This window comes from Ostrinia furnacalis, unplaced genomic scaffold, assembly GCF_004193835.3.
Source record: "Ostrinia furnacalis isolate ACB-3 unplaced genomic scaffold, ASM419383v2 OfSCF0885, whole genome shotgun sequence".
Taxonomy (NCBI): domain Eukaryota; kingdom Metazoa; phylum Arthropoda; class Insecta; order Lepidoptera; family Crambidae; genus Ostrinia; species Ostrinia furnacalis.
The window spans coordinates 12,804-37,098 of NW_021131124.1; the positions used below are offsets into that span (position 1 = coordinate 12,804).

Consider the following 24,295-nt stretch of genomic DNA (forward strand, 5'->3'; position numbering starts at 1 on the left):
CTTATACCAACATGAAACATCTAAATCAGATAGTTTAAAGAGAGTTGTGCTCCTTCATTCAATTCCATGATGTGATGATGATAATACTTATGGAACGGTAAAACTTACCTAATTCCCATGCCCTGGAGTACTTAGTGTGTTTTCTTACAATATTTTAAGACCTTTGCGCACATGCCGTCGACGCGCGTCTGAACAAACAAACGGGAACTGAAAGTCAGACCCAATTAAAAACGTTTGTAGAAACGACATCGAACTTCGTAGGCGCGTTTTAAAAACGCCGTGTGCAATGTGCATAGGTTTTACAGAGAACGTTGGAAGTTCTACCATATCCAACTCTATTGTGTCAACGTCTAGTTGCACGTTTTGATGTGGTAATAAAAATGTGCCATACGTAACACTGAGAGACTGGTACATGAAGCGGCGCATCGGGCTGTAAATTTTTGTTGGAAAACAGACCCTATAACAACCATACAAAACACCACAGTGGTTACCTTGATGGCTCGTCTGTACGACGAATAATAAATGGAGCACTCCTACATAGCATTTTATTTATGAATAAAAACATTTTAATAATATTTGCTGCAACAAACCCAAGTAGGTTATTCACCTACTCGACAAAAGAAACTGGACAATGGACATACCTGTGTCCAGTTGGTGAAACTAAAAATTATTATTACTTATTTATTATTTATTCGTCATCTGGATTCGACACTTAAGATTTTTACATAAATTAAGTCACTTCTAAGTTTTTTCCAAATACGCGCTAAATGTAGAGTTTCGCCAACCGGACACACATGTGTCCAGTCTCTTGAGTTGAGTTGGTGAATTATAAACCTATATTTTCTTCATCCGTAATTCCTGATTGACTGTATTCACATCGTAAGCCTACACGGATATTTATTTCTGGTCCGTCAGGCCGATTCAAGCTTCTAATTTCTTAACCAAACTAGAAAAATATAGGTATACATAAAGTATTTTCACAATATTTATTCCCTTAAAATCGAACTCAGATTCTCTGAGTCGCGAAAATCTCTTACCACTGAACAATTGAGCCGTGACCATCCAATAATCTTAGAAAATGATTAAAATGGAAGTATTTTCAGGAAAAGCTCCAGTTCAGAGTCTTAGGAGCTTATAGAAAGCATTACGAAATAAGCTCCCGCCGTAATAAAAATACGGCTGTGCTGTGAAGGTCTCGAAAGAGTTTGATTTACCTCCGGCTAGTGTTGCACAAATATCGACTGTTTGTCGATAGTGTTTACGGAACTCAACGATTGTTCAACAAACTTGAATCACAAACTCGCTCCAATAGAGTTGGCCAAAAGACATCTTAAAATAATGTTGAGACTAACTGAACGGTAAAGGGGTCAGACTGGTCGACTCGTGATCCAGGGAATGCGGGTTCGGTCCCCGCCGCCGCTCGACTAATTGTGGTGAGCTCACTCGTGACACAAGCATAATAATATTTAGCTCAGTACATGGGGCTAACGGGACTGTTAGTAATTTGTGAAAATAAATACTACAAACAAACATGTTTAGTGTTTACCAATAGTATATTTAACAACACTTTTTATCGACTCCATCGATACCCAATCAATATATCGGCAGCATTACCATCGGCATAATTTATCCAAATTGATTTAGGGATGATGGGAGAAAATTTGATAAACATCGTGATATGAAATATGGATCAGAGTTATGAAAATATTGAAATCAATTATCCTATTACCTCCTCCCCTGTTATTTCGTGCTTCCCTTTCATCTTGAAGCCGCAAGGCTGTATCGGAATAAGGCAAATTAAATTTAGACACATTCGTATGATGGAAATGTGTTTTGCGGGAATCAAAAACCAGCAATATCACAGAAATACAAAGGTTTGTATCAGTGAAATACACACATTCGTGATCATTTTTTACAATAATACCAGTTAAACATTACGAGTAATCCAAAAATAAGCAATATTAGGTAGAGATAGTGTGCTTTTAATAAGTGCTATACCTCCTACTAGGTGGACCGACGATCTGGTAAAGGTCGCGGGAAGAGCCTGGATGCGGGCAGCGCAGGACCGTTCATTGTGGAAAACCTTGGGGGAGGCCTTTGTCCAGCAGTGGACGTCATTTGGCTGAAACGAACGAACGAACGATACCTACTAATATTATAAATGCGAAAGTTTTTATGGATGTTTGGATGTTAACATGTTTGTTACCCTTTCACATAAAACTACTGAACGGATTGTGATGAAACTTTACAGTATTATTGTTTATAGCCCAGAATAATTTATGACTAACTAAATTTCACACGGGTGATGCCGTGGGCAAAAGCTAGCAATAAATAGACTCGACTCTATACTCGCAAATCCGTAGTTTGTATCTCAGTAAAGATTTTTCAGCTCTTTCTTCTTAGTAAATAGAAATTCGTGTTTACACCACAGGTTTGGAAAATATGAGGGCAGGAATTCTATACATCTTTTACTAAGTTTAGCTCGTTCGTTTCAACCAAATGACGTTAACTGCAGGACAGAGACCTCTAAGAATCTCCACAACGACCAGGCACCGTCACTACAAATTAATACCTTTATACCTTACCAAATAGATTAAGCGAATGTATAGAGACCAGGGATGTTATGGATATCCGTAACCGTAAAAGAAACTATCGGTTATCCGAAATAAATAAATATCCGTAACCGTAACCGATACCGATTCAAAAGTTTCGGATAGTTTCGGATATAGGTGGAGTCCAAATCTTAATATTTTTTAATATTTGTTAATTGTCTGGCACCATCAAGCCTGTTTTACCTTTATCAAAGGTGTCGTTATAGGACATGAAGTGGCTATGTGGCACGCAGCATCTTGCTATTAGAATTTTACATTTTAAAAATTCTAATAAGTATCCGTAACCGAAATTATCCGTAACCGAAATTATCCGAAACTTTCGGATAATCCGAAATGATTTTATATCCGTAACCGTAACCGAAACCGGAATAATATTATTCTAATATCCGTAACCGTCTCCCCAACCCGTCTGGCCAGCGTGGGGAGTGTAGACCAAATCCTCCATTTGCTGGTAAATTAGAGAGGGTCGTGTTCCTGCAGTGGAGACTAAATGACCGATGATGATGAATATCCGTAACCGTATCCATAACCGAAACTTCATATCCTGAACATCCCTATCATCTAGATAAGCTCGCTCATCGCACAGCTAATAACGTTATAGCACTGATGGGCCGGTAATGAGATGCGATCTGATTACAACTTGATTGATATGGTAATGAGGCCTGTCTATTATGCGCAGATTCCTCCTGAGCACTAATGGTAATTAGTCTTGAAATTGTAAGAATTCTAGAATTATTGTTCACTAGGATATAAAATAGAGTGTCAATAACATGCAACTGAACTCCGGAGGATTTGATGAGTGCTACTGACAACGCCACTTTTGTGGCGGAGTTTTGGCCTGGCACTGTGTAGGTTTGTTGTCGACACGAAAAGAAGAGAAGAATAAACATGTTTTGAAAATGAAAGACTAATGCCCGTTTTCACCATCAATCCCTAATGAGACCCCTATGGTAACACTTATCAGGCATTTTGATTTCCATAGGGGTCACTTAAAAATTAGGGATTGATGGTGAAAACGGGCATAATACTTTTGGCATATTGGTTCACATCTACACACACAGGACTATCCTGTTCAATATCTAAAATGACTTGAACTACATGGACAGGGCTTTTCATGAGTAAAAAAACTTAAGTTTTCTAAAATAATTGAGAACAAAATCCGCAACAGACAGACACGAAGTGGGAAATAACTAATCTTCTATGAAAAACTTAGTCTGAATATACGGGACTAATCCCACCTCTCTTTCCCACCTAGCAAGTCCTCATCATCATCATCATTTCAGCCACAGGACGTCCACTGCTGAACATAGGCCTCCCCCAATGCTTTCCATGTTGATCGATTGGCAGCGGTCTGCGTCCAGCGCTTCCCTGCTACCTTTACGATGTCGTCGGTCCACCTTGTAGGTGGACGTCCCACGCTGCGTTTTCCGGTACGCGGCCTCCATTCCAGAACCTTTCTGCCCCATCGGCCGTCAGTTCTGCGTACTATGTGCCCTGCCCATTGCCACTTCAGCTTGCTAATCCGTCGGGCTATGTCAGCGACTTTGGTTCGTTTATGGATCTCTTCATTTCTGATTCGATCTCGCAAAGAAACACCAAGCATAGCCCTCTCCATAGCACGCTGTGCAACTTTGAGCTTCTGTATAAGGCCTATAGTGAGAGGCCACGTTTCCGAGCCATAAGTTATCACTGGTAACACACATTGGTTATACACTCTAGTCTTCAGGCATTGAGGTATTTTGGACGAAAAGATGTTGCGTAGTTTCCCGAACGCTGCCCAGCCGAGTTGGATTCGACGATTGACCTCCTTCTCGAAATTGGACCTACCTAGCTGGATCGTTTGTCCGAGGTAGACATACTGCAAGTCAAGCAAGCAAGTCCTGCATAACCAGAATCTAAACTTTTTACCGAGAGTTGAACAGTCCCGGAGACACCCTACCCAGACATCAGAAGAATACATATAAGAGAAGTTCGATCGAATATTATGAGAAGTTTTAAGCGCCTTTGTGGTCTAGTGGTAAGACCATCTGCTTCAGACGCAGAGTTCCCGGGTTCGATTCCCAGTGGGGGCAGATATTTCTGTTCGGTTTGGTTGGTAGTAGGGCTTGTTCTAAGTCCGCCTGGCTAGCTACCACCATCTTACCAAAGTCTGTCGCCATAACAACAATTTTAACAGCATTTTTGTGTTCCGGTAGTTAGATGTAAGATAGCCAGTTCCTCCGTGGTTGAGGATTCCGGGTGAAGCTCGCTTCCACCTTCGGCCTGATCGTCACTTACCATCATGTAAGATACAGGCCAAGAGCTTCAAAATTGTGAATAAAAAACAAAAAAAGTCATATTAAATCAAAATTATCATCTTAGCTAGCACACCAAAAGGGGTCTTAGCCTTCTCCCATTTGCAAGACCGTTTAGGCCCAGAATTGAGCGTGTTTTGATTTGATTCAATCCGTGATTATTAACAGCCGTCTGGTTTGGATTCTCATAGCCAAAGACGCCATCTAGTGGACAAAGCTCCACCTAATAGCTCTTACTAAGTCCCGCTTTGTAATTTTAGCCGCTTTGAGGCCCCTCTATCAGATTAGGGTCTCAAACTAGACATATTGGGGCTAGTGCTGCCAAAAACTGTGCTATCGATATCGATATATCGATAAGTTTTGGGAATTGCCAAACAACAATCACTTATAACTATGGCTGGGATAGTGGCCAACTGTTTTATAAGAAGAGAAAATAGAATGCTTTTAACATTTTTATTTAAGAATATTAAGTAGCAATTTCTAAAAACAAATTACTAATAATAACGTTAGCCCCTCGTGGTAAGCTAAATATGCTTGTGTTACGAAAGGGTTTACCACAATAGTCGAGCGCGGCGGCAGGATTCGAAGCCGTGTTACTCAGATCACGAGTAGGACAGTCTGATTCCTTCACCGTTCGGCTATCGTGGCTTAAGATGTATTAAAAACAGTGAGACATAAATCGATCAAATCGACAGCTGTTGCTGTTGGTAAATGTTTCAAGTGTGTGAACATTTTTACTTTGACATTAATATTATACTTTTACATCAACTTTGTGTTTATAATTTAAATTGTAATAATAATAAAATATTTAAATTTCATTTCAATTCACATCATTAAATTAAATTCAAAAAAGTCAATTTTTACATTTTGCTATTTGTTATGTATAGTTTTATTTTTTGCCTATGTGACAAAAAGTATACTAGCAAAACGAGAAATAAAGTTCATACAACTGGCTTATGTGCTCTTTTGACAAAGAGGACTCAGCCTATATCGACATAGAGTCATAGCGACTGAGTTTCTTGCGCTGCTTCTTCTCAGCACTGATGGCCCGAAGCAGTGATAGGGTAGAATACTGGAATGCGTAAAAGTGGTTTTTAAAAGCCTGCTTGCAAAAATAAATAAGTTTTTATGACTTTTAGAGTTGTGTCAGTTTATCGATACAATAGTCCACATCACTATTTCGGATCGTAGACATCTTGAGGTGTTGGGTAGATCATAGCCGGTGAAGGGGTTGAGGCCTTGATTCCGGTTTGTACTGATTTTGATTGGGTTCCATTGATTGATACAATTCCTGAGGCATGATTGAGAATTGAAGCCCACATATTGAAGCTGTTTAATAGATTAAATAGATATCTTTTATTTGCAAGCAATTTCAAACATCAACAAAGGTTTAATGAGCAAACAACATGTGACAGAGACAAGCATTAAAATAGTAGGGGCTCATTACAAAAAGTTAAACGGTTTTTAAACACATTGGTTAATAAATTTGACTTTAAGGTTGAGTTGCGCCATCTTACTTTAACTTTGCCTGTCAAACTGCATACAAAAAGCACCGATTATTTTAATTGTTACGGATAAAAATAAGGTGGTGCAACTCAGCCTTAGTATGGGATGTCATTATTAACACGTGTATAATTTTCTTGTAATAACACAGGTATTTTTTTAAATATTAGAACGGTGGTGTAGGTACCATAGCGATGCAAAAGGCAAAAAGCTCAGTGTTAACACTGCCTTTTAGACTGTGTTTACACAGACAATAAACAGCTGGTTACATTGTCATAAAGTACACGTGTCAAGCCAAACAGTGGTGTTATAATTATTTGTAAGGGGTGCTATTTCTGCAACAAAAATGCATAATTTGATATGTTGTCGACCAATAAAAAGGACAACAAGTTGCACGATACTTCAAAATGGCGTTACACCAGTTTTTGCATCATCAGCGCCCCGCTAACGATCTGAAAACGCGAACGCTACGATACCCCGAGAGTCGTGTGTATCGCGAATGTGCAAAACGCTTTGAAATTTCGACGCTACGAAGCGACAGCGGTCGGTGCAGAGCGACAAAAGTATGGAAATAGTCCTTATAGAGCTTTGAGCTTTTAAATTTATTTATAAACGCAATATTGTTTATGAACAAAACTTGACTTGGCCCGAACATTCGTTTTTTTTTCATAATTTGTTCAAGAGAGTAAAATAAGAAAAAATGCCCTAAACAAAATATATAAACACCATTTTCCTTTTTCTTATCGTGATGTTTATCAGTTTGAAATGTTTTGGTCAAGTAGAAAGTTAATGAAAAAGTTTCAATAGATATTGTACAGTGGTTACTTTAAAGTAAAAACATAACCCTGGCGCGACTGCGCCAGACTGGTTAAAAAAGCTTGATTAATGTATTTAGCGTGCTAACTGCTGTCATGCTGCGAGCATCTTATAGTAGTAGAGTGCAGTTTTACTCCAAAAATGTGTAGACTGACAGTGAATACACTGTACTGTTATAGTACCTATAACTTAGCTTCTAACATTTTCCTATCCTCAAATCTACTAAATTTCAAATTTTCGCCAGTTCTACGATTTTCGTTCCCTCAGTATTTCAAAGTCAGCTGCAATTTTTCAACGGCATAACTGTTACTGGCCGAGTAAAAAACTAATAAAATGGCAACATTTCTCATGCTCAGCCTGTTTGGGCTGACTGATACTGCAACATATTGGCGGTTGGCAACTATTTGTTTAACAGTTGAGTAAACTAGACTATGAATTTCGTTTGAAGTTTAAAAAAATTCACGTATGCTGTTGAAATAGAGACTCCATTATTTGCGGTTTAACGTGATGCATGCTAGAGTTAATATTCATCTTCATGAATGAAAATCACTGATGGCTTTCAAATATTATGGGCGAATGGGCATATAGCTCTATTGAGTGTCAGCAAAAGGTGTCCACTTTTGGACGTAGCAATCCCCAAACCAGTCGATCTTTGAGGTCATCAGTCCATTAAGTCGTTCTATTCCACATTCGCCGAATATGTGATATATTCTGTCAGTTTCTTGAGCCATCAAGTCAAGTAGTTCTACACTAACCCTGGGTTACACCATCTTACTCTAAACTTAACAGTTGTTTTTACAGACTTTTGACGTTTGTTATAAACGTCAAAAGTCTGTAAAAACAACTGTTATAATAGTAGTTATAGTTGCGGTTAAAGTTAAGATGATGCAACTCAGTCTAAGTTTACCGCGTACATGATAATGTTGCGCCCGCTTCTTTAGATCGTCTGTCCGTCAATTCGTTTACGTTTACCAAGTATAAATGATGTTCTTTTAACTTCTTTAACACCCGTACTCACAAACGATGCTTGCTTAAGTGAGCAGCAGCAAATCGAACGCACAGCGTTTAACAGACCTCTGTGATTGGTTCGTGTGTGACCCTGTGCATCCACGCGCACTGTGAGACCTCATGTTTGTGAATACGGGCGGAAGTCGTAGGTCCATCAAACAGGTGGTATGTGATCAAAACAATTAGACTACAAACTTGAAAGTCATAGCATTCAGTTACATAAAACCCTCACCTAACAATCCAGTTCCAAGGTACGGAATGCGAGGCGCGCGGAATGTTGATTACTTGCTGTGCGTAGCTGTGGTATAGGTAGGTAAGTCTGTGGCGACGTAAGAGTAATTTAAATGATGGAAGAATGGAGAATCAATGCAATAAAAGCGTGGTCTCTAAGATCAAGAAATAAAAGTACAAGTAAAAAAAGTTTTTATTTCTTAATCATAACAAATGTACAGTTTTAGTCTAGCGGTCTCTGCACTAAGCGTACGTGCTTGTAACGCCGTGGCCAGAATACAAAATTTCCATTTAAATATGACATTAGTCTTGATACCTAAATAGAGAGGTTGCACGCCACACAAAACTTTCAGTTTCAAGAAACTTACTTAGACAACATTTACTCGACACAATTAAGACGACCTTAACGCATGAAAACAATCTCTTCCAAACAAATCCGGAGAGAGAAAGGTAGTTTTTTGAAAACAGAGGATGGGCAGTGCTTTGTAAAAAAAGCTCGTTTTTCTAAAAATTTCGTGTAAATAATATATAATAAATCGATCTTAGATACCTCAAACAAGAATGATACACACTGGAAAAAAATACTGCCTCTATTATTTCTTTGTTAGGTTACACCGATTCATCATTTCAATAGAATTACACTAAAGCTGATGGATGTGAGCTTATTGATAACTTTTCTTCCATAAAAAATTCTTTCCTCAAAATCCACGGTAAAGTGATCTAAAGGCACCATACTAAAACGCAGTTACTTAACCATTTCGGTGTATAATGTTCAAAACAATTGCCAGCAATAACAATAAAATAAGCGACAAACAATATAAATGTTAATAACTTCGAACTAGCGCTATCAGAAACACGCATCCGCCGGCCGATGTAGTTTAAAATTAATATATTGTGCTAGCTTGGGGCTAGTTAGGATGGGGGCTATTGCGTATTGATGGCAAGTGGATAGCGAGTGAAGAGAAATCGCTTTCATTCGAAATAGAAATAGTGGGATGAGAATATTCATCATCATCTCAGCCATAGGACGTCCACTGCTGAACATAGGCCTCCCCCAATGCTTTCCATGTTGCCCGGTCGGTAGCGGCCTACGTCCAGCGCTTTCCTTCCTTTATGATGTCGTCGGTCCACCATGTGGGTGGACGTCCCACGCTGCGTTTTCCGGTACGCGGCCTCCCCTCCAGAACCTTGCTGCCCCATCGGCCGTCAGTTCTGCGAATAGGTTCTGTTCAGTGATGAGAATATTGTCATGTCAAAACATTCACCCAATTCTTCTAAAGATGCAGGTTTTGAGCAAAAATCTATTTTTTATGCACAACAAGGCAGGTATTTGACCGCAATCGCACCTGGTGTTAAGTGAGATGCAGTCTAGGATGGTACAAATCTGCCCTGTAAGTGCCTTAACTCTCGCCTTGAAAAGGCCTGGTTTATAGTGTTCAGGAAAGACTGCAGCATTGATTGATAATATTTATGCTATTAAAACAAATAAAAACATAGGTACGAGTATACCAATCATCATTTTAACCACAGGACGTCCATTGCTGAAAATGGGCCCAAATGACTTTCAGATAAGCTGATGGGAAGCGGCCTGCATCCAGATATTTCCTACAACCATGTGCCTAAATAGTGCTTTTTTGAACTTATACCTATTTATTTCTAAATACGACCAGTGTCGCCATAAGTAGTCCTAATACATCCCCAGTTTGGGTTATTTAGGATCCATGTTCGTTTGATATTTAGGTGTACGGTGACGATCGCTTATAAATTGTTGCAGTGATACGAGGCTATTTGATGGAAATGCCATTATGTTGAACGATTTTGATCCCTCAATGGTTTGTTTTGGGCTTGTTTGATCATCGTTTCGCTGGAGTTGATTTAGCACATGAATGATGTGATTTATACATATAGGATTTGGAGCTAACGTTGATTTATCTAACTAATATCTTTTGTATTCTTAATTGCACACTACTAGGTGTAGTTATTATAGGTGAGCTAGTGAGTTATTTATACGTAAAAAACAATTATCTAAGTTACCAAATGATTATTTTTAAATAACTTGTTTTGCATCTGGTATCCTTAAGTTCATCTGCTAAGTTGACTCTAAAAATAAAGCTCAGTCTAAAACTTGCATATCGCGATTCAACCTACACACAGCGCCATCTATCGGTAACTTGAAACACTACATAATAAGAAGCTTAACATTGAACACTTATAAAAGTACGTACTTATAATGGGAGACAAAAACTCTATAACGATTCGATTTTTCTGTCACAAACTGTAAATAGTAAGTGAAATATTGTACCTTCAGAAAGAAAAACAAGACAAAAAGCGAATGTGTCTATCATTTGTTACCCCTCACAATATTGTCGTTGCTAAAAGCTTAAAGCCATCCTACACGTTAAATAGGAGTTCCAAAACATAAACAAATTACATTACAAGTGTGGCAACACCTTGAAGTTGTTCGAAGTTCGGAGCATTATGCCTTGAGTGACGTTAAAATTTTCTTCCGGGAAAAAGTCGCATGTAAACGGAAAAGTGCGGTAATTTTTAAATTGTCGTGGGATTCCTCTGCATATTATTATGGAATTTGTTATTTGTTTCAATTCCTAAATATTTACTAGCAACCCCAGTTTACATAAAATTATTATCACACTGTTAGCTTATTTTTGCATAATTTTTATTTGACTATAATCTACTTAGGTAATTGCTATCTTTTTGTTTTCTTCTTGTTTCTTATTATATTGATGGAATACATTTACTTTATTTCTTATTATATTTTTACCCTGGGTCTGCGGGTGTCTATGGGCGACGGTAATCACTTACCATCAGGTGATCCGTCTGCTCGTTTGCCTCCTATCACATAAAAAAAAACTTATCTATACATAGTATGTTTCTAAATTATTTAAGTAATTATTATTATTTATTATTACTAAACATTTATGACTATGACTATGACTATTACTTCTATAATTAATTTTTAGTCTGTACTCTGAATTCATTTTAACTGTGGAAACTTTGCTGATTTTGGTCCTATTTTTGGTGTGATTATTTGTCTGTAATATCAAAATTGTTTGTTTCCCTAAAAATAAATAAATCATATTTTTTGTTTGTTTCAGGTATGTATTTAAACCATTATTGTCAATATCAGCAGTACCATGGTAAGTTGTATTTTGTGCTAAAACACGAGTTTATAATTAAAAAAAAACGTTCAAGAACTTTTTTAAATAAATAAATATTTAAGTGTTTTGTTTCATCTGTTTTCATTTGTCGAATCTCTTTTAAAATGCAACTGTCAAACTCAATTTGGTTACAGGCCAGTGCTGACCAACACTGGCCACTAGAAAAACGCTTTCAGACTCATATTCCGTAGGGTTTGTTCGACAAAATCCATTTGGCTCGGAAAAAAGAGGCATTTGTGTTGTGTCACTCGAAAAACCGACACCATGTACACGAAACTAAAACGATGAGAAAATTAGAGTTGAACGGGAGTAGACGGGTTCCGTAATCGCTGCCTTAGGGTGAGTATAAACTATAGCATTTTCTCGAGCATTTCTATGTAATGTAACGTTCTTACGAATGGTAGAATACAGGTAAAATATACTACGTTTGGTTCGTGAAAGGGTGATACACTATCATAAGAGTGGTTCGTTTCTGTTACAGGTAAATGCTCTAATCTATATTCACCTTTAAATATATTGCTACAAATTATATCTATAGACATCTTATACAGCCTTACCTAAGATATTTTCAAAGAAAATCGTAAGCTCTTAACTTAATACCATAATTTTAACAAGATGATTTCTGACTTAAATCAATATCATAAAGTTGTATTCCTTCCTAAACCAGCTGGATATTAGGAACTACTCGTATGTCAACTGTTAGGTACGTCTTAACGGCATTAAGTATTTTTCTGATATTATATTTTTAGGATATAAATAAAAAAGTATACATAGCTAAGTCTAAAATGTAATGTCTGCATTGTATTATGCTTTGCTAGAAAAATATATTTTATAATTTAGTTCACCGACTTAAAAAAATATGGGTACGGTACCCCAAAAAAGGCAAAAAATGCATAACGCATACAGTTGTGTGATCTAGTGGCCATCTGCAATTGTTAATTTAATCCAGTCTGAACCCATCCTGTTCCAGTCCCCGAAATTTTATACAGTCGCAGCACGCTTGTAGGTTTGCAAGTACATAATCGAGTATTCGTTTGTGAAGTAAAATAAGAGGGAATTCGAGTATTTGTTGATATTGAAATAATTGAGCGGAATTAATTGATGGTTGTGTACGTGAATGCTCAATGAAGATATATTTTTTGTCTACATTTTGTGATTCAGACGACATTTTAAAAACTGGCCAAGTACGAGTCAAGTACTGCAAATCTATCAATGAGCTCTGTGTATTGGACAGTACATTACACTATCAATTAACAAAATTAACTACATAAATACCCCAGTGTTTATTTTGATGCAATGTCGTCTGCACTTCATACCATCAGGTCATTCATCATTGATCTTCAACAAGTTATCTGTCTGCTCGTTTGCCTCCTGTCCCATAAAAAAGAAATACCTCCTACATATTTCACGTCTCATAAAATCATAGAAGCCGAAATTACATTGTGCATTAATTTGGACATCCCATTTTTGTGACACTAAAATATATTTAAGAATCAAGCTTCTATTATTCATTTTACATTATAGACAGAAGATTTTAAAGATTTTGATAACATTTTACATCCAGAAAATTCCTAGTAAGTATCCACTCAGATTTTTTTTCGCTCGATCAGTCGAATTCTCTGTAAACATTGTAAATGCGTTTTTTTGCCACCATTTGCATTTTCCGTTTGTTCAGGGCATCTGATAATAACATCTGCCTTCCAAATACAGTGTTTTGTGGAGGCAGAGTAATAGCACCATTTGCAGACCCGTCTCTGGACAGCATTTTCTGGACCAGTTCCTTTTGCGTATAATTTATATGACACAGGCAAATAATTCTTACTATACTAGTGGATAGAATGAAGTACGGAATGAAAATTGTGCCACAGAAAGTGCACCTGTTACCTAAAATAAATTCAACGTAAACTGGTGACAATGTTTTATCACAATGTTATTTTGTCACTTACAACTTTCGCGGGCCTTACTCACTCGTGAGAGACTAAAATGAGTCTTAATTCAGGACAGTAACAAAAATGAAAAGAAAAAAGACTTCTAAAACGTTTTTCTCAAGTTCAAGTACCAGTGAATCGAGAAGCAATAGAAATCAAATGCAACTGTAGTCTCATGCGACTACTTAGAACTCCACGGAAACTAGCTCGTTTTATTTTGGCTGTATATAACTTAAAATGAAACAAAAAGGAATTTAAAAAAGGAAGCTTTTTATTTTTAAACTACAAAAAGCCTTTTACTTCACTGGCACACAATTAAACCGTTACTGCACCACTCAATAAACCGGAGGCGAAAAAAATTAAATTTGATAAAACCGTCGCGAGCGATCGGCGTTTCAACAAGCAATTTCGATAACTCCCGTTTCAATTATGTGAAACATGCAACGGCGATTAAAATTTTAAAATATCGCCTTGCAGTACCTCCGGCGGGCTTAAAACATGGAGGCGATTTCGTCCAGATTGGAATTAATCAGTGGATTGTTACGGGGAACATTCAAATTGAATAATTGGGATTGGAATAAATTTTAATGGGAAATTCAATCATGATTGGCAGTTTTGTAAGAATTGTGTTGAGTCAAATATTGGTATGAAATAATGGGCTAGTTAAGAATAGCGAAATATGAAATAAAACGAAACAATACTAACGATTAAATTATTTAATGAAACTAAAATTGCATTAAAAAACTAAACTTACCAAGATATATTATCACTCACACAACCTCCGTCACTGTGTACTAGTTTCACAATATTCTTTTCGTCTGACATTATGAAGTTATTGTCTTTATCAAAGGCCAAACCATAAATGCCTTTTAGATCCAAAACTTTCGTGAACTCATTACCACCACGTAGTAATATACCGAAATTGGTACAAACATACAAGCGGCCATCGTTATCTTCAACTATTTGCCTAACAGTAACCAGTTCGTTCACAGTTTCAATAGTAAGTTTTAAATTGTCAAAGAAATATAAACCACTTTTGTTAGCAAAATAGATGTCATTATTCGGCATCACGTGAAAATTATCGACTTCAAAGTGTTCGAACTCACTAACTCTGATGAATTTTCCATCTACATCAATGTATAACTTCTGATCTGGGTAGCTGATGTAAAACAAATTTGCTCTGAAGTATAAGGACCAGATATTTCTTCCTTTTTCTTTGTAATTGTCGGCTAGCTTCGTCAGCATATTGTATTTGTAGATGCCGTCACTTCCTCCCAAATAAATTTCGTCGTTACCTTGATCTATAGCAACGGTACACCCACCTCTAATCCCAGCGATGATTTCACTTTCTCTTGTATCTAAGTCTATGTAGGCCAGTTGGAAATCCACATCTGAGTAAGTATCTGGCAGCGAGTAACTGAAGAACAGTGTGTTTGAAGATTTGTGTCGCAACTCAGTTGTTCTACGGTAAAAAGTTGTGAGATCCATGTAATACCAAGTCCAGGCCAGGAAATCTTTAACGTTTTACATAAATATATTGACTTGGCCATCGCATGAAAACACGTGTAAATTAAATTATTTAGTGCGATGGCCAAGTCAATAATTTATGTAAAACGTTAAAGATTTCCTGGCCTGGACTTGGTATTACATGGATCTCACAACTTTTTACCGTAGAACAACTGAGTTGCGAGACTTGGTTTTTTTGACAAGTATTGTTTTTGATGGGATTCATTTTAACTGAGGAAACTTTGCTGATTTTTGTCCTATTTTTTGTGTGATTATTTGTCCGTATATCAAAATTGTTTGTTTCCCTAATATCAATGAATAAATTAATTAATCATATTTGTTATTTGTTTCAGGTATGTACTTAACCCATTATTGTCAATATCAGCAGTACCATGGTAAGTTGTATTTTGTACTAAAACACGAGTTTATAATTTTAATTGCAAAAAAACGTTAAAGAACTTTTTAAAATAATCATCAGTGTTTTGTTTCATCTGTTTTCATTTGTCGAATTACTTTTAGAATTCAACTGTCAAACTCAATTTGGTTACAGGCCAGTGCTGACCAACACTGGCCACTAGAAAAACGCTTTCTGACTCATATTCCGTAGGGTTTGTTCGAAAAAATCCATTTGGCTCGGAAAAAAGAGGCATTTGTGTTGTGTCACTCGAAAAACCGACACCGTGTACACGAAACTAAAACGATGAGAAAATTAGAGTTGAACGGGAGAAGAGTGGTTCCGTAATCGCTGCCTTAGGGTGAGTATAAACTAGAGCATTTCTATGTAATGTAACATTCTTACGAATGGTACAATACAGGTAAAATATACAACGTTTGGTTCGTAAAAGGGTGATACACTATCATAAGAGTGGCTCGTTGTTCTGTTACAGGTAAATGCTCTAATCTATACTCACCTTTAAATATATGATACACATTATATCTATAGACATCAAATTATATACCTAAGATATTGAAAGCTTTATCGTAATACGATAATTTTTATCAAGATGATATTTTCTGACTTAAATTAATTTCATAAAGTTGTATTCCTAAACCAGCTGGATATTAGGAAATCTGACAACTGCTAGGTATCTTAACAGCATATATACACAAGTATTTTTCTGATATTATATTTTTGGGATATAAATAAAAAAGTATACATAGCTATGTCTAAAATGTAATGTCTGTATTGTTACAGATATTATTATTTGCTAGAAAAATGTATTTTATATTTTCAACCGACTTCAAAAAAGGAGGAGGTTCTCAATTCGACCCGTGTTTTTTTTTTTTTCTATGTTTGTTACGCGATAACTCCGCCAATTATGAACCGATTTGAACAAATCTTTTTTCGGCGTATAGGTGGTGGGTGGTCCCATTTAAATTTAATAATAGAAAACAACCCCCAAGGGTGGAAAATTGGGGATGAACTTTTTTATACGCAATATCTCCGCCGATTATAAATCAATTTGACTGATTATTTTTTTGTTGAATAGGTATTATCAAAAGGGTGGTTTCATGCGAATTTGAAGAAAATATTTCACCCCCAAGGGTGGAAAATTGGGGATGAACTTTTTTATACGCAATATTTTTAATTTTTAGTTTTTTTTTGTGTTCACGCATTTGAAGTCGGTTTTATTTTTTTTNCATACAGTTGTGTGATCTAGTGGCCATCTGCAATTGTTAATTTAATCCAGTCTGAACCCATCCTGTTCCAGTCCCCGAAATTTTATACAGTCGCAGCACGCTTGTAGGTTTGCAAGTACATAATCGAGTATTCGTTTGTGAAGTAAAATAAGAGGGAATTCGAGTATTTGTTGATATTGAAATAATTGAGCGGAATTAATTGATGGTTGTGTACGTGAATGCTCAATGAAGATATATTTTTTGTCTACATTTTGTGATTCAGACGACATTTTAAAAACTGGCCAAGTACGAGTCAAGTACTGCAAATCTATCAATGAGCTCTGTGTATTGGACAGTACATTACACTATCAATTAACAAAATTAACTACATAAATACCCCAGTGTTTATTTTGATGCAATGTCGTCTGCACTTCATACCATCAGGTCATTCATCATTGATCTTCAACAAGTTATCTGTCTGCTCGTTTGCCTCCTGTCCCATAAAAAAGAAATACCTCCTACATATTTCACGTCTCATAAAATCATAGAAGCCGAAATTACATTGTGCATTAATTTGGACATCCCATTTTTGTGACACTAAAATATATTTAAGAATCAAGCTTCTATTATTCATTTTACATTATAGACAGAAGATTTTAAAGATTTTGATAACATTTTACATCCAGAAAATTCCTAGTAAGTATCCACTCAGATTTTTTTTCGCTCGATCAGTCGAATTCTCTGTAAACATTGTAAATGCGTTTTTTTGCCACCATTTGCATTTTCCGTTTGTTCAGGGCATCTGATAATAACATCTGCCTTCCAAATACAGTGTTTTGTGGAGGCAGAGTAATAGCACCATTTGCAGACCCGTCTCTGGACAGCATTTTCTGGACCAGTTCCTTTTGCGTATAATTTATATGACACAGGCAAATAATTCTTACTATACTAGTGGATAGAATGAAGTACGGAATGAAAATTGTGCCACAGAAAGTGCACCTGTTACCTAAAATAAATTCAACGTAAACTGGTGACAATGTTTTATCACAATGTTATTTTGTCACTTACAACTTTCGCGGGCCTTACTCACTCGTGAGAGACTAAAATGAGTCTTAATTCAGGACAGTAACAAAAATGAAAAGAAAAAAGACTTCTAAAACGTTTTTCTCAAGTTCAAGTACCAGTGAATCGAGAAGCAATAGAAATCAAATGCAACTGTAGTCTCATGCGACTACTTAGAACTCCACGGAAACTAGCTCGTTTTATTTTGGCTGTATATAACTTAAAATGAAACAAAAAGGAATTTAAAAAAGGAAGCTTTTTATTTTTAAACTACAAAAAGCCTTTTACTTCACTGGCACACAATTAAACCGTTACTGCACCACTCAATAAACCGGAGGCGAAAAAAATTAAATTTGATAAAACCGTCGCGAGCGATCGGCGTTTCAACAAGCAATTTCGATAACTCCCGTTTCAATTATGTGAAACATGCAACGGCGATTAAAATTTTAAAATATCGCCTTGCAGTACCTCCGGCGGGCTTAAAACATGGAGGCGATTTCGTCCAGATTGGAATTAATCAGTGGATTGTTACGGGGAACATTCAAATTGAATAATTGGGATTGGAATAAATTTTAATGGGAAATTCAATCATGATTGGCAGTTTTGTAAGAATTGTGTTGAGTCAAATATTGGTATGAAATAATGGGCTAGTTAAGAATAGCGAAATATGAAATAAAACGAAACAATACTAACGATTAAATTATTTAATGAAACTAAAATTGCATTAAAAAACTAAACTTACCAAGATATATTATCACTCACACAACCTCCGTCACTGTGTACTAGTTTCACAATATTCTTTTCGTCTGACATTATGAAGTTATTGTCTTTATCAAAGGCCAAACCATAAATGCCTTTTAGATCCAAAACTTTCGTGAACTCATTACCACCACGTAGTAATATACCGAAATTGGTACAAACATACAAGCGGCCATCGTTATCTTCAACTATTTGCCTAACAGTAACCAGTTCGTTCACAGTTTCAATAGTAAGTTTTAAATTGTCAAAGAAATATAAACCACTTTTGTTAGCAAAATAGATGTCATTATTCGGCATCACGTGAAAATTATCGACTTCAAAGTGTTCGAACTCACTAACTCTGATGAATTTTCCATCTACATCAATGTATAACTTCTGATCTGGGTAGCTGATGTAAAACAAATTTGCTCTGAAGTATAAGGACCAGATATTTCTTCCTTTTTCTTTGTAATTGTCGGCTAGCTTCGTCAGCATATTGTATTTGTAGATGCCGTCACTTCCTCCCAAATAAATTTCGTCGTTACCTTGATCTATAGCAACGGTACACCCACCTCTAATCCCAGCGATGATTTCACTTTCTCTTGTATCTAAGTCTATGTAGGCCAGTTGGAAATCCACATCTGAGTAAGTATCTGGCAGCGAGTAACTGAAGAACAGTGTGTTTGAAGATTTGTGCACATTCAAATTGTATGGTCGTCCAATGTTGGTTAATATGATCTCTCTTTCATACCAAGTGTTGTTCATTCGAACTCTATTGCAAGCCTTCTTTGGCACACTTTTCACTGAATATGATATCGCAAACATGACCAACATTTGAGAGAACATTTGATCCAATCACAAATATTTTTACTTTACAATTAACTGAGGAGGGTCCACGGATTAATTGGATATGAATTTTCGATTGTATTTTCGGAGAGCTGCCTCTACCATGATATCAGATTTAACAATGAGATAATTGTTAGTCATGGACCTTTGTTAACAATGGTGTTTGTTCAAACAGTTCGCAATGTAATAACAGTAGTCATTGTGTTTCATCAATTAATAGGAGCGCTTGATGAGTCTTTGATTCGATTGTTTAGATTTAAAAACATCATCTGACTTCCTTGTTGAGAATGGCGTATAAAGTTCTAATCTTATTAATAGCTAATTTTGCATTAATTTTAACTAATAAGAGTATCTTTAATTCTTTCCAAATCTTCTCTTTCAGCAGGGTTAGTTAAAACCTCATAACATAACGGACCAACTTTACTTGGTTTTAATCTATAAATTGCATTTCGATCGGAATACACTATCTGATCATGTTCATCGAAAGTCAGGCCAAAAGCTTGGACTATGTGCGCCACTTTTTTGATTCTATGGTACGGTTTATCTTCAATGTATATGCCATCGCTGGTACAAAAATATGTGTCTCCATAGCTATCTTCAACTATTTGTCGAATCACTACTTCATCGCTTAAAACTATAGCTTCTTTTTTCGGCTTTTCAACTTTGTACAAAGCTGTTCTGTTAGAGAAATAAATATCCATGTGTTTAGAAATAAAGAAGTGGTCGACTTCTATATTGATAGCTTCAGCTACAGGCAAAAATTCATCGTCTTGGTACACTCTAAGTTTCTGCGTTGGGTACTCGATGTAATAGAAGTTTCTTCTGACGAATAATCCCCATATGCTTTTGCCTTCTTCGGCGAAAAAGTCCGCTGATTTGGTGAGGAAGTTATACTTGTAGATGCCGTCGTGGCCTCCTAAGTATATGTCGTCGTTGCCGGCGTCGTAGGCGATGGCATATCCTCCGGGAACTCCGCTTACGTTAGAACAAGTACGCTTATCGATGTGGCAGGTTGTGATCAGGAAGTCTGCGTGGGTCCCGTTTTGCACCTGGAAAATATAAATTGGGATATTTTACATTACGTCATGTAGTTACAAATTAAGCAACGGTTAGTCCTAAGATCTGTGTGACCCCAGAGTTCAGAGATTATGCTTCAATTTAAAAAACAGAACTTAAACTATAAGGCGACAAAAGCCCAGTGGTGAAGGTGCCGGACTGGCCAACTCGAGCTCCAAGGAACGCGGGTTTGAACCCCGGCACCGCTGGACTATTATGGTGGACCACTCGTAACACAAATTAGCTTCATCATCATTATCATCACCATTTCAGCCATAGGACGTCCACTGCTGAACATAGGCCTACCCCAACGATTTTCATATTAATCGACTGGTAGCGGCGGCCTGCGTCCAGCGCCCTCTTGCTACCTTTATGATGTCGTCGGTTCACGTGTCGTGGAACTTAGCTTATAATTTTTTCCCGTCATTATAAAATTTTAAGCACTGCAAAATAAGCTAACAAAGAAAGATCCTTAGAAACTGGCAGTAATTAATAGAAACATTATAAAAGGTACTCGTATGTTGCCTGACTTCTAATGCTGCAACATGATATATTGCCCAGGTCATAAATAAAGCGTGTACTACGGAATCGGACTTCTTATCACCGTGTGAGGAACAGTGCTGTTACTGACCTAGTTTAAGTGGGACATTATAATAGGCTAGATGACAAAATTGAACTGGATTGGCCACACTCTCCGAAGGGATCCCGATCACATCCCCAAGCAGGCTCTGGATTGGAACCCCCAAGGAAAACGCAAACGTGGTCGCCCCAAGCAAACTTGGCGGCGTACTGTGGCAGACGAGGCGAAGAAGATCGGCAAGACTTGGAGCGAGATCAAACACATAGTTCAAGACCGAACGCGATGGAGGACTGTTGTAGACGCCCTCTGCCCCATCTAGGGGACATAGGACCATAAGTCAAGTAAGTCAAGATGACAAAATTTCAATTATTTGTCCGTCAGACAGATAATTAGAAAATATTAGACTCATATTTTTTATTTTCTTTCATAATTAAAAATAACAGTGCTACATCGAGTTGAAATAGCGCGATACGTCACGCTTGAGTAGAATTTTTACTCAAAAGTGACGTCACGCGACATTTCAACTCAATATATTACTGTAATTATTCGATTATGGAAAAAATTAAAAAATACGAGTCTAATATTTTCTAATTATCTGACGGACTAAATAGTATTTCGATTTCATTACCCAGTCATCATCCCTATTGTAGAAAAAACGGTGATAAAAATGTAGTGGTGTAGTACGTCACGGTCTTTATTGCACATTCCAGAGCTGTACATCTTGGAGGTGTATGAAATTTTTTTTGCGACTTTTGGTTAATTGTTATTAAAATGTTCAATACTTGTCGTTCAACATTATCGTTGTGTTTTAACACAATGTCTGTTAACTTTCGTGTTTGCCTTTGATATTATCATTACATTTTGATTCTTATTAATTTAATTATCCATCCTTATGTATGATTTCCTTAATAAATATCCTATACTATTTCTTACCATCTTTCAGTTAATAAATTGATTTTGAAATATTTTATCCAACCAAAAAACGCCAATCGTCCCACAAAAATTCGTCCCTATTCTTTCAGCCCCTGTCCCGTTCCAACCAAACATCACACCACTACACTACTACCACAGAATAACATGTAATGTTTAATGCACGTAAAAACGCAAGCTGCATTTTATTGCAGCGAGAAAATAGCAAAACAGATTAGCTTTTTTACGTCATAAATCTTTCTTATGACTAGCGCTGGCGGTCTTGAACTTAGTATGCAGTCGTTATAAAAAGGATCAAGGCAATTCGATATTATAGTTTTTACAAAAATAAATGAGCTTTATGAGTTTTATAAAGTTCAGGTAAACTATAACTTATTGTTTTCAGTTCTCGGAACACATCTGACAGAAAAGTTTAGTTTTCGATGATCATCAACTTCTAAACTCCCATATTCGTAAGGTCACTCGTAACTGTTAAATTATGAACACAAAAATATTTTATTCCCAAGTAATTCTGGGCTGCAATAAGTTTTCTATGACTCTACATTTAAAAAGTTAAACTCACCGTGTGGCTAAAAAACAAAAGCCCCGAGAACTTGTGCATGACAAGGTTGTACGGTCTCCCNCACTCCGCCGCGGGCAATTTGCTTCTCTGCAATCTCCTTCACCCGAAGAATGGCGTTAATGGTGGAACGCTCTGCACGGAATCCAAATTGTTGCGGCGAGAGATTGGGCCCCACATTGTCAAGGTGCCGGACGAGACGCGATTGGATGACACGCTCCAAGAGCTTCCCACCCTCGTCTAATAGCACTATAGGTCTATATCCCGATGGCGAATCAGCTGGCCGTCCCGCTTTAGGCAGGAGAACTAGTCTGCCGATCTTCCAAGCCATGGGAAACTTGCCCTGTTCTAGACAGGCGCTGAAAAGGCGCCGTAAGCGTTCTCCAAGTGCCACAGACGAGACGACCCACGCTTTTCCGGGGATCCCGTCCGGACCAGGTGCTTTGTTTTTGCTACGCAGCCGTAATATGGCTGCGCCAAGCTCCCCCTCTGATACGGGTACTGGTGCTTCAGTAGAGGCTACTGGGTGGGGCCTCATGGCTGGTGGGGTGTGCTCCGCCCGAGATGGGAACAGGGTGGAGATAACTGAGCCCAGTAACGCCGGCTCCATGGTCTCCGTCACTGGAGGCGCCCATGGTCGAAGTTTGCCCCTCGCTACGCGGTATGGTCGTCCCCACGGATCACGGTTTAGTGAGTCCAGCATCTCTTTCCGGGCCTGAACTTTGGCTTTTGCGATGGCCACTCTAAGGGCTTTCTTGGCCTGGCGGTAGGTCTCGTAAAGGGTATCATCTAGTGTAGTATCGCGACGCCGCCTTCGTCGATGATTGGAAGACTCCCGCTGTGCGGCAATAGCGGCTCTGCGCAGTTCTGCAATGTCCTCCGACCACCAATAGACTTGACGTACTTATGTATCTAGGCTGTGTCAAAGTATTTAAATAAACAAGCTGTTTTGCTTAAATTGCAAGACTGAAATGCATGCAGGTTTGTGTTCACGTGAAAATAACCAAAACCATATGCCGGACAGTTTTGACTCTAATTTAGTAAATTAGTTTAAAACGTAATACGAATTATGAATTTTGGACAACATAATATGAAGCTTCTAAATTCAGCAAGATGATTCGTTTCCCAAAGTGATGGTAAAGGAAAATTAGTAGCTACAAATATTGCTTGAAAGCAATTGTATCTATGTCAAAAGCTCTAATGTATAAGAAACTAGCATTCCGCCCGCGGCTTCGCCCGCGTGTAATTTTGTCTGTCACAGAAAAACTTTATCGCGCGCGTCCTTATTTCAAAAACCGGGATAAAAACTATCCTATGTCCTTTCCCGGGACTCAAACTATCTCTATGCCAAATTTCAACAAAATCGGTTCAAAAATCAAAATCAAAAAAAAATCAAAAAATATTTATTCAGTTTAGACCACAAGTGGCACTTATGAACGTCAATAGAAAATAATAAAAAAAGAAAAAGGTAGCCCTTATGGGGCACTTTACATGTCTCCTTATCTTTTGGGCCCTACCAGCGCTTCGAGACAAACATATGGCAAGTGCTGAGAAGAAACGCCGGAACAAACTCAGTCACCACTTATTGCCAGGAATTATCTAACGGTAAGAATAGTCAAATTTAAGTACATCAAATATGTGCAGACTGAACTGACCACGCATCCTTGTCATCAATATAGTCTCGAACCTTGTAGTACCCTTTGGACATAAGGGTATTTTTTATATGTATCTTAAATTTGTTTATTGGCAATTCGACAAGGTTGTGTGGTATTTTGTTAAATATGGTAATACATTTCCCCAAGAATGAATTACCTATCTTATGCNTGT

At 37.4% G+C, this 24,295-nt stretch overlaps 3 protein-coding genes across 3 annotated transcripts; all 3 read right to left on the bottom strand.

The window, feature by feature from the left end:
• Positions 1–14,345: 14,345 nt before the first annotated feature.
• LOC114350401 (ommochrome-binding protein-like) lies at positions 14,346–17,584 on the bottom strand (the record flags this gene model as incomplete). Its single annotated transcript, XM_028301194.1, has 2 exons — positions 17,568–17,584; positions 14,346–15,033 (listed from the first exon to the last, which is right to left on the bottom strand). Coding segments are annotated over exons 1-2 (705 nt in total), but the record flags the coding sequence as incomplete, so codon positions are not given.
• A 913-nt stretch (positions 17,585–18,497) lies between these two features.
• LOC114350402 (ommochrome-binding protein-like) lies at positions 18,498–19,335 on the bottom strand. Its single transcript, XM_028301195.1, has one exon. It carries the CDS (start codon positions 19,329–19,331, stop codon positions 18,498–18,500), a length of 834 nt encoding a protein of 277 aa, XP_028156996.1. The 5' UTR covers positions 19,332–19,335.
• Positions 19,336–19,678: 343 nt separating this feature from the next.
• LOC114350403 (ommochrome-binding protein-like) lies at positions 19,679–23,078 on the bottom strand. The gene is made up of 3 exons (XM_028301196.1): positions 22,879–23,078; positions 22,472–22,568; positions 19,679–20,392 (listed from the first exon to the last, which is right to left on the bottom strand). Exons 1-3 carry the CDS (start codon positions 23,076–23,078, stop codon positions 19,679–19,681), a joined length of 1,011 nt encoding a protein of 336 aa, XP_028156997.1.
• Positions 23,079–24,295: the final 1,217 nt, after the last annotated feature.

What these genes read in the sequence shown, in the direction of transcription:
- LOC114350402 (XM_028301195.1), bottom strand. Translation starts at nt 19,331, where the DNA reads ATGTTGGTCATGTTTGCGATATCATATTCAGTGAAAAGTGTGCCAAAG.